This window comes from Antennarius striatus, chromosome 3, assembly GCF_040054535.1.
Source record: "Antennarius striatus isolate MH-2024 chromosome 3, ASM4005453v1, whole genome shotgun sequence".
Lineage (NCBI taxonomy): Eukaryota > Metazoa > Chordata > Actinopteri > Lophiiformes > Antennariidae > Antennarius > Antennarius striatus.
This window is the reverse complement of record NC_090778.1, coordinates 28,202,340-28,230,198: the sequence shown is the minus strand read 5'-3', so window position 1 is coordinate 28,230,198 and position 27,859 is coordinate 28,202,340. Positions and strand designations below refer to the sequence as shown.

Genomic DNA, 27,859 nt, shown 5'->3' with positions numbered 1-27,859 from the left:
GGAACAACAGAAGTATTGAATGTTGTTTGACAACACACACGTTGTAAATGTGGGGTCATGGTACAGATGTGTTGACACACAAAACGCTAAGTAGATAATTTGACACTAAGGTTCAGAATAATCCTCATTGTCCGTCAAATAATAATAAAATCATTTAAAAAAGATGACAAATGTTTTTTTTCATGAACCTTTTATAATAAAGATGATTGAAGCACAAACTGCAGTACCAGACAACAATCATTTCCGACCATACAAGCATCAAAATACTGAAATATTTACCTTTAAATGTGAACGCAGAGCAATTTACAGCAAATCAGGAAACTTAATGTTGATACAGTGTCGATCAATGGAATTAAACTTCACCTCCCTCCAATCTCACAGTATGTTTAGGAAAAGAGCAACGACCTTCCCTCTGTTCTGTTTCTTATATTAGTGTACAAAATGCATGAAAATACAAAAGCCATGAGCAACTGAAGAGCAAAAGTTCACAAAGTTGTGTTGTAACATAATCAATATTCACTATTTCTAAAAAAAACAAAACACAGAGAGGATAACCTAGAGTTAAAATGAGAACATGAGAGCTTTGAGGCGGGACAAGCATCACAAAATAAATAAATACATGACATCAGAATGACAGTGTTGGAGTCACCGCCACACTGCTGACTGTTGTGTTGATGTTCTAAAACCTGGACAAAATGTTTATCAGACTGGGGCGTTGTTTCATTACATGCAAACATCTACCGTAATACAACTTTCCTTTATCTTTTCCTGGTCGAAAAAATAAACCCTGAAAATGTCCTGTCACACTTTCTGCAAGAACATTCACGGAAATTAATTCACAAATGACAAAATGCAAATCTGTGATTGAAAGGAATACAGATAAACCTCAGCTTAAGTCATTTAATAGCTCCAGGACACGTGATGTTGGTTGAATGAACTTGTCTCCAGGACAAACTGTTGATTAACATTCCCAGTTCTATACTCAAAATTATTTATGAATGTATTTCAATAATATTTGATGATTGTCAATCTATTTCAAACCGACAATTACATTTTATTTTTTAATATAGTACAGAAAAAACGTCTGTCTTGTCCTCAGCTCTTCTTCTTCATTGTGGGTCACGGGGGTTGCTAAGGGCTAATAATATATTATATGTTTTATTCTGATTTATTGTACATTAACATGACATTATTTGTTTTTAACAGTTTACTAGTGACAGACGTTAAGTGGAGTAAAATAATGGACTTTTTTTTACGTCTATATTTTTTTTGAAAATCAACTTAGAACCGAGAACATCATGACTCCAAACGTTGTCACCTGTATTCTGGGAAAATGGCTTCCTCTCCTGCTGATGTGTTTTTCACACTGAGGCGTAAATATGAGTTTTAACGCCATCGTTTGTGGATCGTTCTGTGCAAAAAAATCTTCCGGAGGTGCAGCGGAGCTTCTAATTCTGCGGCGCTCATGTCGGGGATCACTAATGTTAGCAGAAATGTTGGCGACACAGAGACCTCAGACACTGGGATGAGGAGATCGCTCCTCTGCTGTGACTTCAGCTTATCTTAGATGCGATTCTGGAAATCGGGGGGAAACAACTATCTTGGCTGGCTAGCTAAAACCACAGTGTTTAAACAGGTTAGTTAAATGTAGAGTAAAGTGTTCATTAGTGAGATGTGGTGGCGGAGTTTCGCCCCCCCCCTGTTGGACAGTGGGGTTAGCTGCTTCCTGCTTTTGTGCTAAGCCACACCAGTTGCTGGCAGTAGCTTCATATTTCCTGCACAGATACTCAGATTGACGAAGAAACAGGCTCTGGAAGAAACTCATGGGTGTGTTGCTCCGCGACAGAATAATGTGGCACAGTCCTCAGAATCTGTTTGTCGTTCCAGGTGAAGCCTGAACACCTGAGCGTCCCGTCATCGCAGCGCCACGCCGTCCCTCTACACGGCCGACAGGTCGATGCGATTGGCCGAGTTGCTGCTTTTGTCCCACGTGTTCATCTTGGTGGGAGTCACGCCCTCCTTGTTTCCGTTCATCTGCAGGACGAGAAGGAGAAGTTAGATTCCGTCAGGCGGGTGCCGGGCAGCTGGTCGGGTTCCGGCGGGACTCACGATGTCGGAGTTGAACGGTTTGACGTTGATGTGTCGGATTGAGCTGCTGGTCAGAGACCAAACTTTGGTTTTGTGCTTGAAGGCAGCTCTGACCTGCAAAAAGAAGCAACGACAGGTGGAGATGGGGACAAGTCCTCCAAGGAGACGTGGACAATTCAAGGTGGTGGATCAGAAACGTACCTCAGAGTTGAGAAGGCAGTGAAACAAGAAGACAAAGAACCCCTGAAGCAAAGAAAGAAGCAAACTGTGGTGGGAGTTTCCTCAAACGGCTGCAGACATTTTGGACAAAGAAGAGAACGTACTTGTAAAGAGTTGAATATGGCGAAGATATAGAGGAACGGCAGAGAGTGTGTGTTGATGGCCAGAACGCCAAAGATCCAGGAGATGCCGAGGATGGGTAGCAGGACCGCCACCGCCTTCGCCGTCAGCCTGGGAAGTGGAAAATGACAGTGTTAGCTTCCGATCATGGGAGCAAAGTTGTTCCATGTTTGCTTTTAAAAGGAGTCGTATTCACTTGACCGCGTTGGCGTCCCCGTGAACCTTGTAATTCTCTCCGCTGATCCGAGATATGATCCTGGTCACGGATATCAGAATGCCGATGTTCACCTGGGAATCAACACGTCAGCTTCCTGATCCAGGAATCAATATCTACCTCAATACGCTAATGGCTCTGAAGGACTCACCAGGATGACGAAGAGCGCCGGCGCCACAAACGCCCAGATGGCTCCGTTCTTCAGCGACAGCCAGCAGCTGAGAAAGCAGAGGAATAACATGACACACTACGAAGGGTTATGAAGCTGTAACGTCAACACTGAGCGACATGCGTAGCCGCTGGTGAGCTGAAGGTCGCACACACTCCCAGAGGTGACGCCGTCGTCAAACAACAGCGCCCAGTTCTGATGCAATTAAATGGATCACACGTAATTCCTGCCTCCGGATCCTCATGGGATGAGGTGAACCAACATACGACCTCACACACAGGTCATGTGATCACAACGACCCAACGGAAGCAGGAAGTAGAGAAGCAGTATGTGATGGTTTCTCTCGTGAGCAGGCAGAAGCAACAGAAATCGGAACTATTTGTGTGAAAGCCGTCCGTTCGTCTGCTGCTCTCGTCACACTTACTTGTCGACTTCTCCGTAACTGTCCAGAGCTGATGTCACGGAAACCACACAGATCAACAACGGACAGCCTGGGGAGTAAACAAAGACAACAAATGTCACATGACTGGATTCATACACAACAGTACCTCGAGATACGGGTTGTTTGAGAAATGAGCCGGGCTCTGGGACACCATCACGTGTTGGTGGATGGATACGACATCAGTGAGACTGGATCTCGTTCTTTACCACGTGTTGGTGGTTGATAAAAATATGTTCTTTTTTAATAATTTGGGGGGAGGGGGGCTTTTTCTACAAGGCTGGAGCAAATTAAAATGGTTTCAGTCATTTCAAATGGGGAAATGCTTGACTTACAGTTCAGTCACGGAACGGATTCAACTCGTATCTTTGAGGTTCTGATGTGGGTTCTACTGTAGGTTCTACTGTAGGTTCTACTGTAGTTTAGTCAACAGAACAGTCTCCTACCAGACTCTATTTAGTGTCTTTATATGACACCATTCTGGGTTTAATTCCTTCTAACCTGTATTTATGACCTCTGACCTTACAGGAGAAGGAGAAACATGACGCCTGAAGCCTCTGGCGTTAATAATCTCTGTCCGACTGTCACACGAGTCTCCAGCACGTTATTTGTAGTTGGCCAAACAGAATGAAAAACGACTGGGCAGAGGAGAGGAAGTAGTAAAAGCGAGATCATTTTTCCTCTAATGGCTTCAGCATGTGAAGGAGAGCCTAAGTCCTCCGCCGCCAAAGACAACATCTGAACGTCCTGGATTCTTTTATCTGTCCATCAAACTCCGGATCACTGAGGTAATGGAACTGAGAGCAGATTTATTTAACAGGGTCAAAGTTATTTTCAATATTTCCCAGGTGAGGAGCCAGCAATATCAGCTGTATCTACAGGATGTCCGAAGGGTCTGAACAGGAGGCGGGACCCGGAGCGCCATGAGGGGCGGGTGTGGCCGTTAGGGTTAGGGTTAGGGCTAGACCTACCCCAGCCGATGCCGTAGTAGTACAGGTGTTTGCTGCCCTCGGAGCCGAACACCTTCACCACCATGCTGTAGAGGTGGAGGCCCTCCACCAGCATCCAGGCGAAGGCGCTCAGGAAGAAGAAGTGGAGCAGGACCGCCATCACCTTACAGGGCAGCTGGGGAGCAGATCAGAGCATCAAGACGTTACCCCGACAGAGGCATCAAGACGTTACCCCGACGGAGACATCAAGACGTTACCCCGACGGACGCATCAAGACGTTACCCCGACGGAGGCATCAAGACGTTACCCCGACGGAGGCATCAAGACGTTACCCCGACGGAGGCATCAAGACGTTATCCCGACGGAGGCATCAAGACGTTACCCCGACGGACGCATCAAGACGTTACCCCGACGGAGGCATCAAGACGTTACCCCGACGGAGGCATCAAGACGTTACTCCGACGGAGGCATCAAGACCTTACCCCGACGGAGGCATCAAGACGTTACCCCGGCGGAGGCATCAAGACGTTACCCCGACGGAGGCGGACCACGACTTTTATTCCAAACAGCTGACAGGACGTTTTGAAAAGTCCCTCAAGATGCTGAGATTTATTACTTTAGTTTAGCTGTTAAACGATTACAGGAAGTCCCCAACCTACAAACACGACTGGTTCTGAGAGGTTGTTCATAAGTCGTTATTTATTACATTTCAATCTAAAATCTACGTTTGAGGTCATTTAAATGTCATTACTACTGTAAATACAAAAGTAGTGTCACTACTACTGTAAATACTAAAGTAGTGTCACTACTACTGTAAATACTAAAGTAATGTCATTACTACTGTAAATACTAAAGTTCTTTTCCCTCAGACTGACCATAAACAATTATAGGACATTAAAACATCCGATAATAAATAAAATCCAGGTTCAGGTCGTTTAGAGTTCAGTCGTTCTGATTAAACGTCAGTTTAAAAATAAAAATCTCGTTTCTCTGGATTAACATCTGTCCACCACAAATAACGGACTCTAAAAATCACTGGAAAACCGTTAAAAGCTCATAATATCATGTTACTGTATAATAAATGAGAATAAAAACATGTAATATATTAACATACGTACGTATAGTTCCAATATCTACTCTGGTTTCATCCTCATCACCTTGACATTAATGTGTTTCAGAGATGCTGAACCCACCGTTCCCGGGTCGAAGCGAGCGCTGATGAGCAGCAGGATCTCTGCCACCAGGATGGCGAAGGACAGGTTGGCGTGGATGTGGTAGCGCTGGTTACGGATGGTGCTCACTGAGCTGCAGACCGGAGAGAGGAAGAGGAGGAGTTTAATACAAACCACATGGGATTGATAAGTATTCTGTGTGATTGATTGAACAGAAGCCGGCGACACTCATGACAGAACAGCAAACGTGACCAGAGTGATGGTGAGGCAGAAGATGGAGATGGAGCAGCCCACGTAGCCGATGGTTGACAGTGCCACCCGGTGGCCAGTGGTGAGCTGTGCACAGAGACGTCACGTCATCATCATCATCATCATCATCATCATCATCATCATCATCATCATCATCATCATCATATCGTGATGTCATCTACACACACTAACGCAGCCGGATGAGTTCATGATGACGGACGCCGGTTTAAACCTGAATCTAAATCCAGGATCCAGGTTCACCAGAACCTCATCGATCTGAGTCCAACTCATCCCCGCGGAGCCTCCTTCCAGAAAACGGACACGTGAAGCGTCCCGTCGCAGCTGACGGATGAGCCCCGCCCAATAATTAGAGAGCGACGGAGGCAAAGAATAGCATCAAACAGACGTCTGCAGCTTAAGTACAGGCCGCATCTCCTCTCCTCTATTTCGAGCAGTGACGGCGCTGGCTGTCCAAACTCCAGCACGTCTGCGTTAGAGACAGAGTGTGGCGGCTGGTTTGGAGGATCTTGTTCCGATCGCAATTGTCCTGTCTGAACAGGACAGGCTTCGGTTGAACGGGCGTGATGTAGTCCCTCAGGACCGGATCGCTGACCTCTGCAGCGACCCAGGAAAACCACGCTTAATGGTGGCTGTCCGGAGTACTTCAGGGAGAAACCGCCAGAGGAACCGACGCTGTGACTGGAGGTCTGCTTACAATCACCCTCCAGGGCGGGGGCTTCTGGTTGGTGTGTTGGTGTGTGGTAAACCGACACTTCCTCCCAAATTATGTTCCTACAAATCTACTAATTACGTGACACAGAGGGAGGGGCGAGGCTTTTAAACTTCGAATGAGTAAATCTTTAAAGGATCAATAAAGGATCCTGATTTTGTTAGATTCTAATAAATTCTATGACGGCGTTACATGTTACATTTACATAAAATAGTGCCTTGAGATACGAGTTATTTGAGGTACTAGCCGTGCTTCACCACCATTAGTTGGCGGACGGATACAACATCCGTGAGACCGGATCTCGTTCTCCTTGGTGGAGTAAAGACGTAGCTCGTGTGTTCTCGTGACTTTAGCGTTTCTATTCATTCTCTATCATTGTTTACGTAACTTATATAAAATTAATTATATGAGTAGTTGAAGTCTGCATGTCTCTTGGTTGATAAAAATATATATTTTTAATAAATTAGGGGGTTTGGGTTTTTTTACAAGTTATTTTAAATGAAGAAATGTTGTTTGACTTGTAATTTCATTTACAGAATGGATTGAACTCGTATCTCCAGTTTTGACTGCAGATGATTTTATTTTGAGATGATTTGTAATTAGAAATTTTAAAGGAACTGGCAATTTAAAGCTACTATGACTTATTTATGCACGATGAAAATAGGATAAAACAAAATCATCAACACACAAAGGAAGGAACACACGTGTTCCGTGTGCGACCCACAACCTCACGCTTGGGAATGGAGAACAACAAATGAAGCAGCTGTCAGGTAGAAGCGGCCGGCCGTACCTTTAAGGGAACCACTTGCATGAGAATGGCAAAGTTGGTGAGGTGGTTGCACAAACACACGGAGTACGACGCGTTTCCGTCGGAGCGAACGCAGCCTTTGTTGGACCAAATTCCCTCGTTTGCACTGAAAAGAAAGAAGAGAGAAGAATGAAAGTATTCAGAATGAAAACTGTGAACGCTCCTGTACGGACCAGTCATTGTGACCTGCTGTGGGAGGCCCGGATGCCTGTCCCTTGTTGATCCGACAGGGCAAAGAGGAGCCGGGAGGGGAAGCCTTTGAATCCAAGTCAAACTTATAAATGATTAATGCCTTCACAAGCGCCTCTTATCACATCGCCGTTTTTTTCCCCCCCCGAGCTTTCCGGCCGTTGCTCACCAAACTGAAGCAGCATATTTTGGATGCCTTTCCAAATATTTGCTCATTTGCTATGATTTAAAAGATCAAAAATGCGAGAAAAGAACAAGTAAAGAGTAAAAGATCCAAGTAAAATCTCTTTGGCACCACATCTGAGTGAATCATTGAGACACATCTGAGTCACGAACACACACCCACCTGTAGTCCAAGAAGGCGCAGTAGAGGAAGACCTTGTTGCTCTGATTCATCACCTGCTCTTGTTGTTCTTTGGTCTGAAAGAGAAAATTCACACTGACACCAGGAACTATTTGTCTCTGGGTGAACCGGTCCAGGAAGCTGAAACAGGATCAATCGTGATTCTCGGATTACCGTGTTTTAGATAAAAGAAACGCGCTACCGAACGTCACTAGTGTCAAAACTAATCAACATTTCATTCATGGTTAAAGACATTGATGATCGTTCGACTCCCGACCCACCAGAACCTGCCCCTGGAATCTGGATCCCACTGGTATCACCCATGTCGGCTTGTTTATTTCTTTGCAGGATGGTGCTAAACTCTCCAGACCTCTTAGGGGTGGGGCGCGGGTCAGGAAAGGACCAATTAGATTTTGCTGCAGATAAAGGAGGATCCAGAAGTCCTTATAATAACTAAACATTTCCAGAACAAACTGGACTGATCTGGACCCACGTTTTTTGTCCACTCCAAACCGTGACTTAGTTTACATGAGAATATGACGTCAACAAACATCAACCATCAACCATTCTGTCCAAACACGGCTCCGCCCAGCTACAGTTGGATGTTGTGGGGGTGAAAGGTCACAACGGTCTCTCATTTTCCCTTCCCTGTCAGAACTACGTCAAACATTTCATAGCCAGGAGGAGCCTGGAGTCCATGTTGGGCTAGCATGGCTCCCATCCTGGACCTTTTTCCTGCCGGGTCGGTCTGGTTGAGCAGCAATGCCGACGGCATTGATTGGCTGCCCCAAAAGCGTCTCCTGCTCCTAACACGAACTGAATTCGCCTCATCCAAAATAAAAATGCTTCACATTTGAACTGCAATGGTGTGAGGTGACAGTAAAGGACAGAAGACTTCAACCCGGAGAGAAAATCTCGACTGTCCTCGGGAATCTTTTTTGGATTGTAGCTCACTTTTTCCATGTCAATCCTTAATATGAGATTTGGAGTCCCCGGAGACGGTGAGCTAATGGCTACAGTGCAAGAATGCGGTAATTGGGGGGGTTGGCCCTGCTTTCAGGTCAAACCACCACCCTCCTTGATCAGTCATGTGAAGAAAACAACACTTTCATTGGCCGGTTGGGTGTATGCTCTGAGACTACACACCTCTCCTCAGACGGAACCAGGGAACGATCCGATGGACCGTCTGCTCGGTTTCCTTCTGGAAAAAGTGAGAGTGAAGCTGACAGTCAGGCTGTTTCCTGGCCCATAGGCTCAGTGATTCATATTACAAAGCAGAGCACCATACGTCGACTTCATTGTGGAACCGAATCGCTGCTCTCATTCTGTCTCATTTGCCCGTGCAGCGTTTAAGTCATCACGTATCGTAAGACTAATGCACAAAGATATTAAAACGGAGACCGTCATCGCTCGCTGCTGGGATCTCTGCAAATTTACGGCTCTCCCGTGGGTTTCAATAACTCACATTTCATGTTGGGTGTAAATGAAAGCAGATGGAAGAGAGTCCAACTAGCTTTCATACTGTAAGCCTAGCGTTAAGGTGTCGTGTGTTCTGCTCACAATCAACGAACCTTTAAAGTTCCTGAGCAATGAAGGAAGACGAATGTCAACGCTGAGCGCAGAAACATTACTCACAGGGCTGTAACAAGCGCAACACGTTTTATTACGTGCAAATTCAGTTTAGAGTATAAAAAACATTTTCATAAGCTGTTTTAAGGATATAAACATGTGTATTTATTTTATTTTATTTATACAGACTGTTGAACTTGGTCAGTTTGTCCGACTGACTTCTTTAAATCATTTGAATTTATGAAAATGCAAAGTGCGTGTTTTTAAGATGACACGACAACTTAACAGCACCAAATACAATGGAATAAAGACCTCTAGGTTTTTATTCCACGACCCTCCTGCTGTGGGGTGTCACTTCCACCACACATCCTATAATATCATATCAATTTCATTGTGTCATATTGTTCAGCCTTGAATGTATACCATTTTGAAATTGACACCAGAGACTTTCTCACACCAAAGACTTCTGATTCCAAACAGTTTGTGACACCAAAGTCTTCTGAGGCTAAAGACTTCTCTGACACCAAAGCTTTCTGATTCCAAAGACTTTCTGACACCAAAGATTTTCCGACACCAAAGACGTTCCGACACTAAAGACTTTCTGGTGCCAAAGAGTTTGTGACGCCAACATCTTGTGACACCAAAGACTTTCCGACACTAAAGACTTTCTGGTGCCAAAGAGTTTGTGACGCCAACATCTTGTGACGCCAAAGACTTTCTGACACCAAAGACTTTCCGACACCAAAGATTTTCCGACACCAAAGACTTTCCGACACTAAAGACTTTCTGGTGCCAAAGAGTTTGTGACGCCAGCATCTTCTGACGCCAAAGACTTTGTGACGCCAAAGACTTCTAACGCCAAAGACTTTCTGTCAGAAAGTCTTTGACTTCTGATGCCAAAGACTTCCTGACACCAAAGATTTTTGATTCCAAAGACTTTTTGATGCCACAGACTCTCTGAAGCCAAAGACTTTCCGACAACAAAGACTTTCTGACAACTTTCTTACGTCAAAGACTTTCTGTACAACCACAGTGCACCCCACACAGTGGGCCTGGTGGCGGTAGAGATGCCAGCTCATCGTTCTGTGTTCTATTAGTAAGTTGAATGTGTTCAGGCCTCTGTCAGTACAGATCAGTACTGACACAGATGACGGTGATGTCTCAGAATGAAACGGGACCACTGAACCACCACCTCTTTGGACTCATCAATAGTTTATGTGCTTTAACTAAAATATGTTTTTCTATTATCTGCCCTTGGCTAGATAAAAGTTCTTTCAGCTACACACTGGTGTCAGTTTCATGACTCAACCTCCTTCTCTTACTGTGACCCAATACATGCTGACCCGTCCACACACAGACTTAATCTAACACATCTGGATCCAATTCTGCCGGTGGTGCCTGGGTACTCCTATTTTATTTGGGCCTATTATTATTTTCAAAATATTGCATAAAAGCAGAAAAGATCCTATTTTACATGAAAGTGAAAAACTGAAGCAGAACCGTTTCGTACCTGGATCTACCTCGGTATCTAATCAGCTCTTACATCCTCCTACACAAAAAGCATCAAAATCTTTTGACAACTTTTCTGATATCTGGTGGAAAAACAAACAAACAAAAAAAAACCGTGTGATTACGTAACCTCAACATGGACTAAAAGACATTTGGCCTCAACATGGACTAAAAGACATTTGGCTGCGTCCCCTCCTTAGCAACTGTCTGTTTGTGGTACATCCAGCGTGAGTTTCCACTTGAAATCAGAGGAGAGGTGCAGAAACCTGAAAGTCACTGCCGAGTGTTAAAACGCAGATGAGGCCAAGCGCTGCGCTCACGCCGTTGTTCCGTCAGCGCCACGAGGCATCATCCAGAAGCCAACAATGGAGCCAGCCCTCCAAACCGTTATTAACAACAGAAGTCTGGCAAACATGCAGATCGGTCCGAGTCTCCTCAGGACAGCCGAGGTGGCAAACGGAGGAAGAGGACACACAGAGACAGGAGGGTGATGAAGAGCGATGGGCTGTGAAGGGGATTCTGGGATTCGTGTTCAGCTTATCTAACACCTCCTCTGGTTTGTACTTATAATCAATAATGTCACCAGGAAGAAAGTTCAATCAAAACCAGCATTAACCCTGTGAGGTCAGAGGTCACGCTGGCCTGATCCCTGTACACACATCCTGGACCCAATTACATGCTGCCTTAAGGTTAGCGGTTATGCTAACAGAATATTATCAGCAAAGAAGAAGAAGAAGAAGTTTTTATTAACTGTCGGTAAGTTGACGAAGGCGGATAAACAAGAGCTTCGTAGCAGCAGAGGCCAGCAGGGTGGATAAATACAAGCTTCTCTTTCCTCTCCGGTGTCTCTCAGGGCTCTTCTGATTGGCAGAGCTGGAAGCCGCAGCCTCGTTGCGGTCGAGCTAGCTGACAGCGAACGTCTCTGCAAATCCCAACACATCGGCAACGTCGAGCCAATTTAAATCGGAGCTTTTGACGGCCGGCTCTCAAACAAGACACTAATAAAGACAAGATGGAGAAGGATACACTCCACCCATCATTTTCATTCCTGCAGTCAACTCCAGACAGACCGGCTAATGCTAGGAATAATACAAATTTCAAGTTCTGTCAAAGGGTCGGCAGGAAGACCTTTTGGACCTTTGTGACATATATGGCTTTTCTTGCCCATAATCCATAGCAGGTATGAAATACATGATGATAGCTGGTGAGAACTTTGGGACGTCTCTGAACCTTCAACCAGTGTGGGACAAAAGGAAGACCAGACCCAGGAATATGATTCCAAATCCAGATGGATTCCAAATCATTAGAGTTCTTTAAATTCAAAGTGTCAGTATTTTCCGCTCTATAAGGCGCACTGGACTATAAGATGCACTGGACTATAAGGCGCACCTTCAATAAACAGCCCAGTTCAAACGTTTTTCCATGTATAAGGCACTGGATTATAAGGCGCATCTGATTATAAGGCGCACCCTCATTTAACGGCCTATTTTAAAACTGTTTTCACCAGAATAGTGCACATTTCAAAACCTTTATCATATATAAGGTGCACTGGATTATAAGGCGCGCTGTTGGTTTTTGAGAAAATAAAAGGCTTTTAGGTGCGCCTTATTGTGCGGAAAATACTGAACTCTGTGTCTGAGATCATGTCTAAGTTCATAGAAACTTTTTTTTTTTTCCTCTGACTTGGTTTGTCTTCTTTTAAACATGTATGTTTTATTGATCAGTGCCACCTACAGGTCGGAGGACATACTTTCATATCAGCACAATAAAGGCACGGATTCAACTCTGGAGAAGGAGAAGGAGAAGGAGAACCCATCAAACGTTTGTCTGTTTGTCAAACAGTTTGGTTGCAGAGTTTGGACCAGACATGATAAACAGACACTAGATAGACCATTAGCTGCAGAGCTAGTTGAATGCTACAGACAGAGAGATCTACAACATGACCTTATATAAATACGAAACACAACTCAAGAGAAAAGCGTCCTGCACACACCCACACATTCCACCAAACCTTGGTACAATAATGTGAAGCCACAAGGGCAAAGAAGTCTAAATACAGGCTTCAGTTATGCTATATTTAAAAAGCAGCGTGAGTGAAGAAGTGAGCGATCTTCTTTTCCCTCAAACGTTCCAAATATTTCAGAGCCCGGGGAGCCAGGGTGTAATTTGGACGACATTTCCAGCCTTTGGTATAGCCATCAATTTTTTTAGCGTGCAGCTGCCAGCGGAGTAACAGCACTGAAACTCATCAGTCACACTCCGCACCACAACAAAACATGACTCATAGCTACAGTGGTGGTGAGTCCCCGCGGACGTGAACAGTAGGTTTAAGTAGGTTTAACATCGGCTGCGTCTGCATCGACTGCGTCTGCATCGGCTGCTTAACTGCAGGCAGGGATGGAAAAACATCATGGCGGGGAGTTTGAGGAATGGCGTTAGTGGTGGTTGAGGAAAACCTGCCCAGCGAAGCAGCTGAAGGTGGAGGTACTGAGGCGCTGATGGAGTGCAGACCTCAGCGATGTTCTGACTCAGGTCAGATTTACTGCGGAGCAACAATCTGAATCCATACGGCACAAAACAAGCGGGCCGGGGTGAGATCATGCACTCAGAGGAAATGGAATGAGACGTGCAGCTGTGGTCGCAGCTCGGTCTCCGAGGTGGAAACAGAAACCAGCGAGACGTGTCGATGGGTCCGCGGGGCGTGAGGGAGAAAACACAGGAATGACACCAGATGACCCGATAAGGAGGAGGTGTGGAGAAATCTATCTATGTGTGTCCATGACGACGCACGATCTGATGTGTTCGGTTCCCACGGGTGCACGTCTGAGGCCTCCCTGCTATTTATGGGGGAACAGCGTGTCAGCGTTCAGAGGCGCTCTGATGTGGGGGAACGCACGCCGTCAGACGCTAAAGCCGCTGATAACTTCACAAAGCTGCGGCTGTGAGGAAACATTAGCATGAAAGGCAGACGGGGAGCAGAGGACTTGGCCGCCGTCAGTTCAGAGGAACTTCTTTTTGCTCAGGTCAGTCTTGGTTATCCTGACGGTTCACATCTGCATCCCGTTCAGATGTGAACGTGTCGGGAGAAACGTTTTGACTCGAGTCAGCGTCAAGGCTTCGGATCAAATGGGAACGCCGGCGACTTTGGCTCTGGATCGTTTAGTTCTGCCTGATGACGACAACGATCCGCCTTCACAAAGTCACACAGGAACAGGATGCCTCGTCTTCACCTGACCCCCCCGCCTCTCTGCATCAACGAAAGGCTGAGACGCCCAAACACATCACGACAAAAACCTTCATGAAGTCCTTCAATAGAGAAATATGAGCATGAAGAGAACATAAAGAATTAATAAGAGCAAAAAGTCTCATCATTCCAAACATTCCTGGTTCTTAAAGGGGGAAATTAAATTCTTTAAAGTAGAAACTGCTCAGAAAAAGTTGAACATAATCAAATATTTTAAGTTAACTTTTCCACACATTCATAAACTGGAATGATTTATCTGCATCCTGTCACAAAGTTAGGAGTAGGAGGAAGAGGACAAAGAGGAGGAAGAGGACAAAGAGGAGGAAGAGGACAAAGAGGAGGAAGAGGACAAAGAGGAGGAAGAGGACAAAGAGGAGGAAGAGGAGGAAGAGGAGGAGGAGGAAGAGGAGGAGGAGGAGGAGGAGGAAGAGGTTGATGGGTGCTCAGTGGGCGGAGTCCAGCGAGGCCTTAATTCTTCTGGCATGAGTGGAGCAGCAACAGCCAGACCTCCATCTGTGATTGATCAGTGTGTTGGCTCGCAGTGTGTTTGTGTGTGTGTGAGCCCATGAACGGGTGTGGCCTTCAGACTTTCTGCCCACACATTTTAAACTGGGCGTTTGCTCTGAGTTATAAAAAGCCTGGCACGAAGGCGCGATTACGGCCGTGGCAGAAAGGACTGATAGCGGCGTTCAGAGGGTTTAAAAACCTCTAGAAGCCGCTGAACAATCGATCTGATTGGCTGAGGAGGAAGCTCCAGCCAGTCTAGACGTCTCCGTCACGACCAATCATCCATCCTGACCTGGAGCTCCACCAAAACGCCTCTCCTGTTCCGTACGGTCTGGGTGGGAACAGGAAAACCTCGTCACTCACTGTTTGTGATGGGGTGAATGTTTACGCTAACGGCGTGTGAAGTCGCTTTGGTCCGGCTGATCGATCCAGAACAGATCAATAAAAAACCCCCAAACATCTTCAACCACAATCTGGCTTGATTTGACGAGAGGATCGATGGGACGACCGCCAGTCCGGTAAAGATGGAGGATATTACGTCGACCCCTGGGGGGGTTTGTGTTTTTACGAGGGTTCGTAATAAATCCACGCACTCCTCCGGCACTGTCCCACCTTCACCTCGGCTCTTCTTACGCCGCCGCTAAGCTAGCACGCCGCTTTATTAGCCCGTAAAGTCAGGGCCTCCAGTCCGAGTCTGGTTTTCAAATCCTCTCAGTTTTGACCCTATAAATCAACTCCTGCTCATGAAATCAATCTTTCCATTCCTTCATCCGCGCCATCGGAGCGATGCTCCAGGGGAAGGGGAGGACGAGGAGAAAGTGTCGGCCATAACGGCGGCCCATAATGCCTCCTGCCCTCCCTTTCCCGTCCCTCAGAGCGTCGTGATAAATCACTGACGGCGTTTGGGGTCCGATGAGCGAGCGCCGTGAGAAAGTATGCGTGGATGAACCTGAACCTGACAGCGACTGATACAGCGTGACCTCAGTCAGACTGCTTCCATGGCGGCGGCAAGGTCACGGCGACTCCGCCCATCTGGAGTTGACCTTCAGTTAGCGGTAGCTGGCGTGACGCTGCCTTTCCGATCCCGTCAATCCACGGTACGCAAACACCTTATCGCCATGGGTGTCAGATAGCGAGAATGGATGACATTTGGGTCGGCAGACTCGCTGTTTGGGGTCAGGCCTTCCTGTAACTATGACAACACGATGAAACCGGCACGCAAAGCAGGTTTTAATGAAGACTCCGGGCGCTGGAGCGCCGTTTCAGGACAGACGCAGAGGTCAGCTGCTGAAGCGGCGCCATGAGACGACATCTTTCAGGCCCCCGCTTGTGTCGACAGCAAAGAGCAACATAAACAATGACGGGAAAGGTCTGCCACGTAACATCTGAGGCGCCCCCCCGCCGCCCGGCTGGGGAGGCGATAAGTACCCACCAGCTGCCAAACGCATTGAAGCGCCAAAAATAGTGACTCCAGTTAGACGAGAACCAGCCAGGAACTACGATATGGGAGGCAAACGACGCCACATCGCCGCGGTTCCGTTTGTGTTCCGATGAGCGACTGGAGGATTGATTTAATAAAGCGTGATCCGACATGACGTGTCGATGAAACAGAAACACGTCGTTCAGGGTTTCAACTGGACGTGTTTACTGCCTGATTAATGCTGACGTGTCATTTATTGGACACGCGTGTTCGTCCTCTGAGGCTCCATTGACAAGCTATTTGAGACACGAGGCGTGTTTCAGGACACCACCGCCAGCTGGTGGATGGATACATCAGTGAGACCGGATCTGGTTCTTTACCACGTGTTGGCGGATGGATACGACGTCACGGTTGTCTATTAGATGATCAAATATGTTTTGTTTTTTATAATTTATGCATTTTGGGGGTCTTTTACGAGGCAGGAACGGATTAAAATGATTGCTCGACTTACAGCTCAGTCATGGAACGGATTCAACTCGTATCTCCAGGTTCTACTGGATCTTCTTTACAGTATAATGAGTGTTTTCTACCAGCATCATCATCTGTTTTGCTGCTCTGAGCCTCTGAAGTTCACAGAGGTTGTGGATTGTTTGAACAAACTGCGAAAAAACAATCAAATAAATGACATCATTCAATCGTTTTCCTGAATACCCTGAATGTGAACTTTTTATTTTATAACCACGTGTGAAAAGGAAAGCAGTCTCTTTGTTCCCAAATCCCAAACGATGTGAGCGCACCATAAAGAGCGATTCCAGCAGCATTAACGGCCTCCATCGCTCTGAAGCTCATTGTTTGGGACTAACAAACAAAACGACACGCAATTCATTTTCATCATCATCGTTTCGACCGACTGTATTTCCCGTGGAAACCTGGCACGGCCGTTCGAGCAGTGAAGAAACGTTCTCTGTAAAAAAGCTTTTTGTTCCTCGGTGCGTCCATCACATCGCTTTGCTTTCTGGAAGCCATGTGCTCCTCGAGGAAAAAATTAGGCCGACTAATGAAAACCAAATCAGGCTTCGCTGCTCGCCTCGCTCGGCGATACGCACTCATCTACTGACATTAAAGCGCGCCAGAAACAGAGCTAATGGATCTCAGATGGGAGATCCGGCGGCTGCATCCAGCTCGGCGCTCCCACACGACGTCAAACAGGACAAAGACTGAGAGGTTCCTACCAGGACGTGGGTGAGGACGATCTTTATGAGCGGCGCCCCCGACAGGTTGACGGAGAGCGCCGGCAGAGGCTCCACCTTCAGAGAGATCAGACAGCTCGCCACCTGGATTTTGTGGTCTTTGAAATCAGCGGCTTCATTAATCCTAAACAGAAGAGAAAACAGGGATGAAGGGTTCAGGATGTCCCGCCGGGGGGGCGTTCCATTAAGGAAAGACAAAAACTAGGTCCTGATCCAGCCTTTAGGTGAGATGTGAACTCAAAACCTCGTCGTCCACGAAAAAATGAATCAAATCGAGTCAATAACATGATGATGTCACCACTGTCTCAGGTGTTAACCAATCAGAGCACGGATCACATGACCGACTCAGGACTGGAGCTAAGCTAATAAATCAAATGCTAACAGATATCGGCTACATGGGTTAAGTGTGCGTAAAGTTCAGTGGAAAGTTGTCACACGTATGCGAGGGGTTGCCCCGGAAACCCTCATCCGACAAGCCCAGCTCTCATCCAGTTCACCCCGTAACCGTGGAAACAAAATAAACAAACGAATCAAATGAAAGACGAAACAGAAAAAGGCATAAAAACAAAAACTTTTTATGAGTTCTGCTGCAGAATGAATGAGGTGGACACGAGACGGGAACATGACCCCCCCCCCCCATGTGACGTGGGACTAAACATCCGTCTGCCATCAACCCGACAACCAGCAGGACGGTCTCAACACAAAAGGCGACGCTGTGATCGTACGAGTGTGGCCCCCCATGGTGACGGGGAGGGCGGAGGGGAGGGAACAGGAAGGGGCGGGGCCTCTTCGATGGAGGAAAACAAGACGTTTAGTCACTCCAGCGTCAGGTTTACGAGAAATGAACACACGCCAGTGGAACGCCGGCGACGGGACATCAACTCGACAGAGGAGGGTGTGTGTGGTGGGGGTGGGGGGCTAATAGCAGGGGTGAGATGACTTAGGCCAGAGCGCTGATAAGACGGCAGCCATGTTGTTCAGGAAGTGGGGGGGGGGGTAATTCAAGAGATCCCCCACTCAGGAACCAACAAGAGAGTTTTACTGTCAAACAGCGTGAAGTCATTTAATTCAATACAAATTCAAAAACTTTATTAGTCCCCAAGGGGCAATAAAGGTGTAGGTGTAAAATATACAACGTAAACGTAAACAGTGTAAACATAAACAATAAACATCAATAATAATTAAATAATAACATAAATATAAATATAAATACAATGTTTATGTTAAATAATAATTCCAAACCTAGTTAGTTTAGAACCTAATTTGTTCAAAATCTAATGGATTAATTGGTCAGTTAATTAGATAGTTAGTTTATAAACTAGTTAGATTAAAACCTAGTTAGTTAGTTCAAAAACTAAATAGTTTAAAACCTGGTTAGTTTAGACCCTAGTTTGTTTAAAACCTAGTGGGTTATTTCAAAATCTAGTGAAGATAAAAATAACTAGTTAATTTAAAACCTAGTTAGTACAAAACCTAGTTAGTTTAGAACCTTAGTTGTTCAAAATCTAATGGTTTAGTTAGTTAGTTAATTAGTTAGTTTAATTCAGAAACTAGTTAATTTAAAAACCTGGTTAGTTAATTCAAAAACTAGTTAGTTTAAAAAAAGTTAAAAAAAACAACAACCAAAAAACTCCCCAAAAAAACAGGTAAACAGGTAGCGTGTTGCTCCAGAGGCATTATGGGTGATTTGAGTGATTGGATTCTAACAGGTGGAGCAGACAGGATTTATTTTTGTGTTTTTTTCACGCGTGCACTGATTGGTTTTGTGTTTTTTTCACGCGTGCACTGATTGGTTTTGTGTTTTTTCCACGCGTGCACTGATTGGTTTTGTGTTTTTTTCACGCGTGCACTGATTGGTTTTGTGTTTTTTTCACGCGTGCACTGATTGGCTTTGTGTTTTTTTCACACGTGCACTGATTGGTTGACCAGCCGTCGGCCTCACCTGGTCTTGGCGGGGCTGATCTCCTGGTAGTAGTTGTGCATGTTGTGATAGAAGAGCCCGACCACCGTGGTTTGAGCTGAGGAGAGAAAACAGACCCACGTGGGGCGGATGAGCATGAGGATGAGGATGAGGATGAAGATGAGGATGAAGATGAAGGGCGTTGGGAATGTGAGGCTGCGCCGCTAAAATGCTCACGGCGAAGGGAAGGCAATTAGCGCCGCCGCGCTGCCGAGCGCTAGCACCAGCAGGCTAATGAGACGGACATTCACTCGCACCGGGGTGACAGGGAGCAGGCCATGTGAATGCTGGGAAATCTTATGAAACCTCTCCCCCCGCCCTTCCCTTAATCTGACCTATTGCGACCCCCCCCCCCCCTCAATACTGAAAGATAAACACTGAAATTGAAGGAAATCCTTAATGGTCCTGTTCCTCCCCGACCCGGGCCCCCGCCGACTGGGACAACAAAGACTCGCTGATGTCAAACAAATGTGCTGCAGGATGGGGGTGGGGGGTGTCTTAACTTTCCAAGAACTTATTTCAACAGAACCCCCCCCCCCCAGCTGTGTCACAACAGCTCTGAAGGTTGACGCTTTGCTTCGACAGCTCTTTAAATACACCAATATGTGTCTCGCGACCCCCCCTCTAACTCTAAACCGCCCCCCAGGGGGGTTCTGGTTCACGTCTCAACCTGCCGTCATTTCATTTGTAATAAAAGCACTTTAACAGACTCGTAAACGGTTTATTCCTGTTTTTGCGGCAGCAAATAACACGTAGCCGCCAGGTTGACCTGAAAGCAAAGTCAAACAAACAGTTTTGACCCCCACCTATAATTACTGCTCCCCCCCTCCCTCTCTAAAGCCACTCCATTCTCTTTGAAGGCAGAGGAAAGTGGAGAAAATGTTCTCTCCTCCCTCGTTCTCTCTGTTTCAAGTTAAAGGGTAACTGACGCTGTGTGAGCTCGGCCCGATAAATTACCCCCCCGATAACAAGAGCCCCCCAGCTGGACGGCTCTCGTTTGGCAGAATCAGTGTTTTGTGTCACTTACACTGAGTGGCGAAAGCCTCCCCGGGCACGGAGATGTAGTTCTTGCCCCGCGTGGGGAAGCGGTAGTGTGGCAGGTTGTAGTTCTGTGGGAATTTCATCAGGGAGTAATCTGGGGGGGGGGGGGTCAAAGGTTAAAGAAGAGTAAGAAACATGTGTTGATCTGGAACCCATGATGTCAGCGCCATGAGTCACCTCACGGGGGCCCGACGGCACACTGACCTGCAACGAAGGACGTCCCCCCCAAGGAGACAAGCGAGTTGGGACTGGGCTCCAGGTTGGTGGCCATGTGCTCCATCACGCGGTCCACCGTCTCGATCAGACCGCTGACCACCGGGGGGGAGTGCTGCTGGTGGGGGGGGAAAGGGTTCAACGTCTGTAGACCAGTGGGCCCCAATCCCCGGCTCGTGGACCGGAACCGGACCGGGGGTCAGTCGGTACTGGGACCCACTGACCGGTACGTCTCCACGTCTCTCTGAGTCACTCCTGACGCTTGTGGAGATGCATGCCTTGGTCACATGACCACCTTCTTAAAGGGGCCGCTCCGGCCGCTAACACACATCACGTTACCGCTAAACTGAAACTCCCAAGCTAGAAACAAGCGTCGGTGTGCCGTTACGAGGACGCTGCTAATAAAGTTTGATACAAACTGGATTCATGTTTATTATTATATTTAGAATAAAACAGTTTTTATTGTTTTATTTTGTTGGATTTATTGGCTGTCCGTGAACTGCTTTTGTAGAGTTTTCTAATTTGCTGTTTTTTTCTTTTAATTTAGTTTTGTTGGAATTCTATTTATGGATTTAAAACGGATTAAAGAGGTTGTCAGACACACTTCCATGCCTGTGGAGAAAGCTAAAGACAGACATGCTATAAATCTACCTGCAGTTTCTTCCTCAGGTGTTTATCAGAACACCGTGAAGCTGCTTTACTGCGACGCTAACGCTAAACCTGAACGCCAGCGGCTTCCGCGTCACTCAGCTACATGTAATCATGCACGTGTGCACAGCCAGACGTGTTAACACGGCTGGAAGCTCAGATGCCAAAAATATGCTGCGTTAAAATAACCGTGGACGTTTTAAGAGCTTTGGATGAAGTTTTTCACAGATTGCATGGCGTTAGCTTCATGATGTCATGATGTTTGAACGTTGCACAACAACAGCGTGAACCCGGTTACCTCTGGCAGGCCCGGCGACGACAACACTTCCTCCACACTTTTGAGAAAAGCCTGGGTGGGAGAGAAACGGACATCAGCCCACTGTTGCATCACTCGTGGGCAGTGTGTGTGTGTGTGTGTGTGTGTGTGTGTGTGTGTGCGTGTGTGTGTGCCAACCTGTGTGAGGTTGTTGGCAGTGTTGTGAGGAATGGTCCTGTTGGGCAGAGCCTTCAGGAAGCCCAGGACCGGGATGGACCGAGGATCCTGGGAGCTTTGGACCTCGTCACTCTGACTCAGGACGGCCGGAGGACTCGCTGCAGTGACTCTCTGGAGAGACAATCCATGCAGGATGTTTAGCCACTGATAAGCGAAGCCGTCTCACTGTTTCCTACTTCTACGACTCTCAGAAGAAAGTAGAACGGGATCATCTCGAGATACCTGAAACGGATCGGTTTGTGTTTGGTTAGAGTCTTCGCATCAAATAAAAACTGGGGGAAGGGTTTTCACATGGTACGGTGAGAAGGTGGTGCAAATGTAAGGAAAGAAATTTGGTGCATTTTTGTTTCAAATGGCATTTTTAAAAACAATTTGCTCAAAACACATAAATAGATTTCTTCTACAAAACTAGATGGAAGGAACCTTCTTCAAGGAACCTTCAAAAAGTCTAAAATCTTCCTTCAGCTTTGCAAATTTATGGGAATCAGTCATTTAGTTTGTGTCATTAAACCAGGTATAAATAAAGTTCTTGGGTTAACACCTATGACTGGATCCACAGGTTCCTTCCTGGCCGGTAACCAATCAAACAAACCAAACCGAACGCCACTCAGGAGGTGCGTCCGTTCATGACGACGTCCCAAAGGAGAACCTTTAAACCTGAACACCAACTTAACTGCACTAACAAACACAACACAATAACGTTCCCACATCGCTCTGATGTGGGTGCGCTCACAAGGAAACACACTCGGTTCTGCTGATGTTGGCTCACGGTTGTGGGTTTGGTCGAAGTGACGTCCTCAGAGCCTCCGGGGGTGGTGGCAGAAACCAGGACCTGACCTGAGGAGGGAAACACAAGAGGTCACGACCCCCACCGGTGGCACGACTCATGGTGGTCACATCATGAGGAGCATCTTTTTATTTTGTTATGAGCCGAACCCGACTGGATTCCATCCAGTTTACGAGGCTGGACCACGAGGCCGATGACAATCTGGATTAGACGACGCTCTGCCACGAGCGTGTGTTCGAAGCCCAGATATGTGTTATGTCTTTGGTGTCATTTAATAAAAATGGCACAAACAATGCACAGGAAAATGTCCCTAAATGGACGTCCATCAGGACCATCAGCGCGAAACTGCCGCGTCTGTCAGCGCCACGTTTTATATGAGCACTCCGAACGAGCGAAAATATTTTTCTGTAACCATAACAGTGGGTCTCGATGCGTCTGCTAACGGTCTGTGGAATATGCTGCTTTTGGTTAGCGGCGCGAACGTCACGCTTCCTATGGTGGTACCAGCAGGGGGGGGAGGGGGTTGGCATAGCAACGGTTTTCATGCAGCGATTATCGTCTTCAAGCAAAACAATTTGGTCAGTTTAAAAAAAAAAAATCGACATTTTATCAGCTTCCACAGACTATTTATGAGGTTTTTAAGAAATTGTTGGGCTCTCATAAATATCAACCTGTTTTTGTCCATTTATGGAACTTTAAAGAGCAAATGTTAAACCGCAAACTGTCCGATTAAATCAAAACGATGTGCCCCCCGCCGTCCGACAGGCCTCTCACAAATACTTATAAGGCAGAAGTATGTGAGCCGCGACACTTATACGGTGGAAGGTCAGGAAAGCGTTCTGTAAAGACGAGCGTCGAGCTGTTATTCATGCAGGCTGAGGCTGGAATGTTGTGAGGACGAGGAAGGAAATGGCTTTTCAGGAGGGAGAAATCATTATAATAGACATGCCCTGTGCGAGAACGACAGGAAATGCTTTCCAGCGGCGCGTGGAGTCCTCCCACCTGTGGCTGCGCTGTAGTACAGCAGGATCTCCTCTGGGGACAGAGCGCGCTCCCAGATGACAAACTCGTCGAAGGCGCCCGTGATGTAGTGGCTGTACGTCCGGTCATTGCCCGTTCCGATCACCAGGTCCGAGTCGCGGTCGCCGTAATACTCGATGACGCTGCCGCCGCTGGTGTCGCCGACGGAGTAGGTGCCGTTGATGTAGACCTTCAGACCGTCCATTTTGGTCCACGTGAAGAGGATGTGGGTCCAGTAGGGCCCTAAAGGTCAGGGGACAAACGCTGGGGTTTAATCAGAGCGAGGGATCGGAAAGGGAAGGAGGTGACATTCAATTCTTCTCCTGTGCAAATACAGTCTGAAAGGCTTAGCTTTAGCATGCTAAGCATGCTCCGGCCGCTAACACACAATACATTACCGCTAAACTGAAACTCCCCAAGCTAGCAGAACCAACAAGAAACAAGCGTTGGTGTGACGTAAACTTTTGTTGTTTCTCTCCAGACATCGGACAAAAGGGGAATCCCAAAGCACAAACCGTCAACGCTCTGAAAACACTTGAGCCAGAATCATCTGCGGTCCCAACGTGAACCACATGTTCTAGAGGCGCCCCCCCCTCACCCCCAACAGTTTGAGTCCACTTGGATAACACAACATTCTCGTCCCTGTGGTCAGAGCGCACAGCGGCGTCTGACCCGTCAGAGCGTTTCTGGCCTCCCATCCGATCGGAGTTACGACGCCCCACCAGGAATGAGAGCGAAAAACAAAAGATGACACACGTCAGCGGAGAAGAAAACATTCGTCTGCAAAGGCGTCGCGTGACAAAACAGTTCGCAGTTACGAAAACAAAGAATTTCATCACATTGAAAAGCAGATTTTTAGCTTTCAGAATCAAACGCGAACCGCTGATGTTGTTTCTTTGTCTGCAGAATTACCCAAAATCCCTTTGACAGACTTTCATTAAAATTGGTGGGAGGGTTGGCGACAGGAATAGGAAGAGCCCGGCTTGTTTTTTTGAAGTTGGGGGATGGATTCAGGACTTTTCTTTTCGATGCATCTCACATTGCGCCAGAGGCTGTTTTCACCATTGCCTGACAGACTTTGATGGATCTTGGCAGAAGCGTTGGGCATGTAGCAGCCTAATGTAAACTAGCGTAGCTCGCCCACCCATAGATCCAACCCCAATGACTCCCATTGAAATCCGTCGTCTCTGTTTAATCCACCCAACAACAAACAGATGTAAGCCTTGTGATGCTAAAATCACCTTTTCTGGTTTCAAACATACATTCCTTCCGAGGGCTTATGGGAAATTTCACTAAAAGATCTTCATAAAGGTAAAATCACACCTGGAACCTTGATGTTAGCCTTCCATCTGTGGTTGTTTCCTCGAGTGTAAAACTCAACATAACCTCCGAAGGGATTGATGAAGACGGAGAAGCCGTTGGAGATAACTTTCCCTCCGGAGGACACGGCATAACGGGACTCCGCCTCGTGATTTTTCCAAAAAAAGGAGAAGGTAATCCCTGGAGAGTGAGGACAAATTCATTGCAGTTGGGCTGGAATGGTTGGAGAAACGAGAGAAACGGTTTCATGGCGGGGACTCACCCTCAGGACCGCATAGAGTCGGGTCACTGATGCAGGAGTTCTGGTAGTTTCCGAAGTGGAGAAAGGTATCGCCGTTATCTCCTTTCAGAAAGATGCCCTTGTTGACCATCCCTTCAACAATGTCTGCAAACCAATCAGCTCAAGTCAGTTTAAAGCTCTGCAAAGTTCTTCAGCGGTTAAACTCAGTTTATTTTTTTTCCACACAGAACTTATCGAGCAAAAACAATTCCTCAACTTCAACAGACAAAACATTGAACGAGGAGAAACGCGTAGAGCGCTCAGCGGCGCGCTAATGAACATCAGTGATCCTCACCTACTGTTGCAGAAATGTTAGTGTAGGCAGAGTCATTGGTATACACATAGGAAGAGTTATGGGAGGAAGGGAGCACAGTGTGGTTGTGGATTCTGAGAGCTGGACAAAGACAACGGAGAGAAACGGTGATTCAGACACAAACATCACAGGAGACACAGGAGACAGGAGGACCATGGGAGGGACGTGATGCGCAGGTATGAGACGGCGTGATGCTGAGCTCAGCACAGCGGCGGCGCTCCGGTCTATACCCGATCCCTCCTCAGCTTCCCCGGTACCTCCGCCAAGGCGGTGGGCCCAAAAACGACTAGAGCGATCCCCACGAAAACGAGTCCGTGGATCGGGAGATAAATGGGCGGGGCCAAGACATTTCAGGGTGGTGTCTTTTAACGAATTCTACAAAAAAAAACACGAAATAATGACACAAATCTTTAAAAAAAAAAATCTATGATTTCCACCAAACTTCATGAAGGAGTGGGGCCCGGTCGGAGTGGGATTGCTCAGCCTTGGCGGAGGTATGTAATCAATTATATTCATTATTAATCATTTAACTTATAGAATGCCAAAATATACAAAACCACATTTTCCAAGAGCCCAGAGTGAAGTTTTCATTTCTCTTCATTCCCTTATTGTTTTTGCCAATATTGGTGGACCAACAGAAAAAAATCAAATACTTTACCAATTGTTAGCATTAGCACCCGCCCCAAAAAAAGCTCCTGAACAGGCTTTTCTGGGGGAAAAGACTCTTGGGGCCGGATGAAGGAGTGGATCTTTTTTCCTACTTCTATTTTTTACTGTTTTTTGCTTCTTAGTTTGCAAAAACAAATCAACTAATTTAAAATAAAATTGTGATAAAAATGCAGACCGGAACCGATCATAATTCTGCTCATGATCAGATTAATAATCCGTAATGATCGGTGCTCTCTTTGGAGACGTCCCACACCTCCAGTCCTGGGTGTGAACGACTTCACACTCCAGATAATTTGCTCGATGACTTCTGCAATAAATCTGACAGACAATATAAGAGCACACATGAAAAGCTGGGTGGCTGTGGCTGGAGGTGGGCGGTGACATTCAGACCATGCAGAGAGGAATCAGGCAAAGACATTTAGGTGGCGCGTTGGTCTGCAGGCCGCCGGGCTGATGCACATACTTATGTTGCTCCCGTTAACATAACCTGGTCTCTTTCCAATTTGGTCCCACAGTTCGTGGATTTCGTCCACATCATCGAGGGGCCAGTAGTGGGAGGCCGTGGCCAACACCTTCAGGCCTGGACAGAGAGCTCCACAAATCAACATGTGGTCTAGAGCTACAAATCTTCTGAATCAATCCATGACATCACATTCAGATGAAAACGTGCAGAAATAAAAAGCCCCCGGAATTTAATTCTGATACCTGGATGCTTGGGAAGGTGAATGAGTTGAGCGTAAACCTGCAAAGAATGACATGGGAGTTATAAAGAGAGCTGACGCCTTTAGATCTGGACAGGAGAACGTTTCCAGGAGCTCACCTTAAAGCAGGAGACAAAGGCGGTGAAAAAGTGAATCTGTAACGTAAAGTCCATGGTTTTTTATGGAAGACGCGCCGAATGAAAGTGTTCTACTAAAACTGTTAAATCCTCAAACAAAGCCAGAAGGAGTCACTCATTATTCCAAGATGTGAAAACTTCTGTTCAGTCCATAAAAAAATGCAGAAAAACGACGCACTTTTAGAACACAATCACCACAATTACTCTTCTGGCAGGAGGCAGAAAATCTTTACAATCTTCCTTCTCATGACACAAATCTGAAACAAGCGCAGAAATCCGTGACTGAACTCCGTTCTTGGAGCTTCCCTGCCCGCATCTGGAAGCTGCACAGTCTGGAGGAGCTCCGTGGAGCCGAGCTGACTTGTTGGACTGAACGTGGGAATTGAAAACCGTGATGTCATTCTTGGACCTTCTGAGGAGGGGCGTTCTGCGCTGTGCGTAAAAGGCGTTATTTATGCGTAATTGGAGACTGGATTCGATCAGGATCGCCACAGCGCGGTTCAAATGGAGTTTGGATGAAAGTTTTTAAACATGTGGTGTTATGGGGAGTTTGGTTATTGGGTTAATTCCAGGAGAACACCCCGGAGTCTCCTGCTGAGGATGGCTGAGCCCGGCAAACATCTCTGGGGAAGCTCAGGGTCATCAAGCAGAGCGTTTTGGTGACCTGAAGGAATTGATTCATCATATTTAATCAAATTAAAACACGGTTTAGCTCACACTGCAGGTTTATCACGGCGTGGAGGAATCTTTGGGTCACGGCTCCTCTTTTCTTGCGCTTCTTCAGGTGATATTTGGAGCGGTGGTTTTAAAACCGGAGGCGCAGACGAGACGAAATCTTTACTTTAACTTGGCTCTTAAATAAGACAGAAATGTGACCGAACACAAGTTTCCAATTCTGAGAACTAACAACGAGTGTCTCACCTCCACCGGTCACCGGCAGCACCGCAAGACGCAGGAACGTTTCTATTCAGGCAAACAGCGCCACCGTGTGGACACCCTGAGACTCCACAGGAACAAGATGTGTTTAAAACACGATCACTTGTCTGAACTGTCTTTATAAATTCTTGGAAAGTGCAAATTGAACATTT

General features: G+C 46.6%; 1 protein-coding gene across 6 annotated transcripts; it reads right to left on the bottom strand.

Annotated features, from left to right (window-relative positions):
- Positions 1 to 179: 179 nt before the first annotated feature.
- Positions 180 to 27,132, bottom strand: adgrd1 (adhesion G protein-coupled receptor D1). Of its 6 annotated transcripts, none has more exons than XM_068310073.1 (26): positions 26,754 to 27,132; positions 26,639 to 26,675; positions 26,397 to 26,513; positions 25,247 to 25,345; positions 24,934 to 25,056; positions 24,675 to 24,851; positions 23,334 to 23,594; positions 22,278 to 22,381; positions 21,506 to 21,655; positions 21,350 to 21,400; positions 20,395 to 20,521; positions 20,177 to 20,284; positions 19,132 to 19,207; positions 17,172 to 17,313; positions 7,694 to 7,767; positions 7,141 to 7,264; positions 5,604 to 5,707; positions 5,393 to 5,504; positions 4,221 to 4,374; positions 3,235 to 3,301; positions 2,793 to 2,859; positions 2,624 to 2,715; positions 2,412 to 2,538; positions 2,290 to 2,331; positions 2,110 to 2,202; positions 180 to 2,034 (listed from the first exon to the last, which is right to left on the bottom strand). In XM_068310073.1, exons 1-26 carry the CDS (start codon positions 26,805 to 26,807, stop codon positions 1,939 to 1,941), a joined length of 2,778 nt encoding a protein of 925 aa, XP_068166174.1. In that variant the 5' UTR covers positions 26,808 to 27,132; the 3' UTR covers positions 180 to 1,938. The 6 variants fall into 6 exon arrangements, with proteins under 6 accessions (XP_068166174.1, XP_068166175.1, XP_068166176.1 ...); XM_068310074.1 differs by having other exon boundaries at positions 20,395 to 20,518; XM_068310075.1 differs by having other exon boundaries at positions 22,290 to 22,381.
- Positions 27,133 to 27,859: the final 727 nt, after the last annotated feature.

What these genes read in the sequence shown, in the direction of transcription:
- adgrd1 (XM_068310073.1), bottom strand. Translation starts at nt 26,807, where the DNA reads ATGGACTTTACGTTACAGATTCACTTTTTCACCGCCTTTGTCTCCTGC. An exon ending in TGTTAACGGGAGCAACATAA is followed by an intron (nt 25,346 to 26,396) that starts GTATGTGCATCA and finishes GTCTTTGTCCAG; the next exon opens with CTCTCAGAATCCACAACCAC. An exon ending in GGAGGCTTTCGCCACTCAGT is followed by an intron (nt 19,208 to 20,176) that starts GTAAGTGACACA and finishes TTCTCTCCTCAG; the next exon opens with CTCAAACCACGGTGGTCGGG.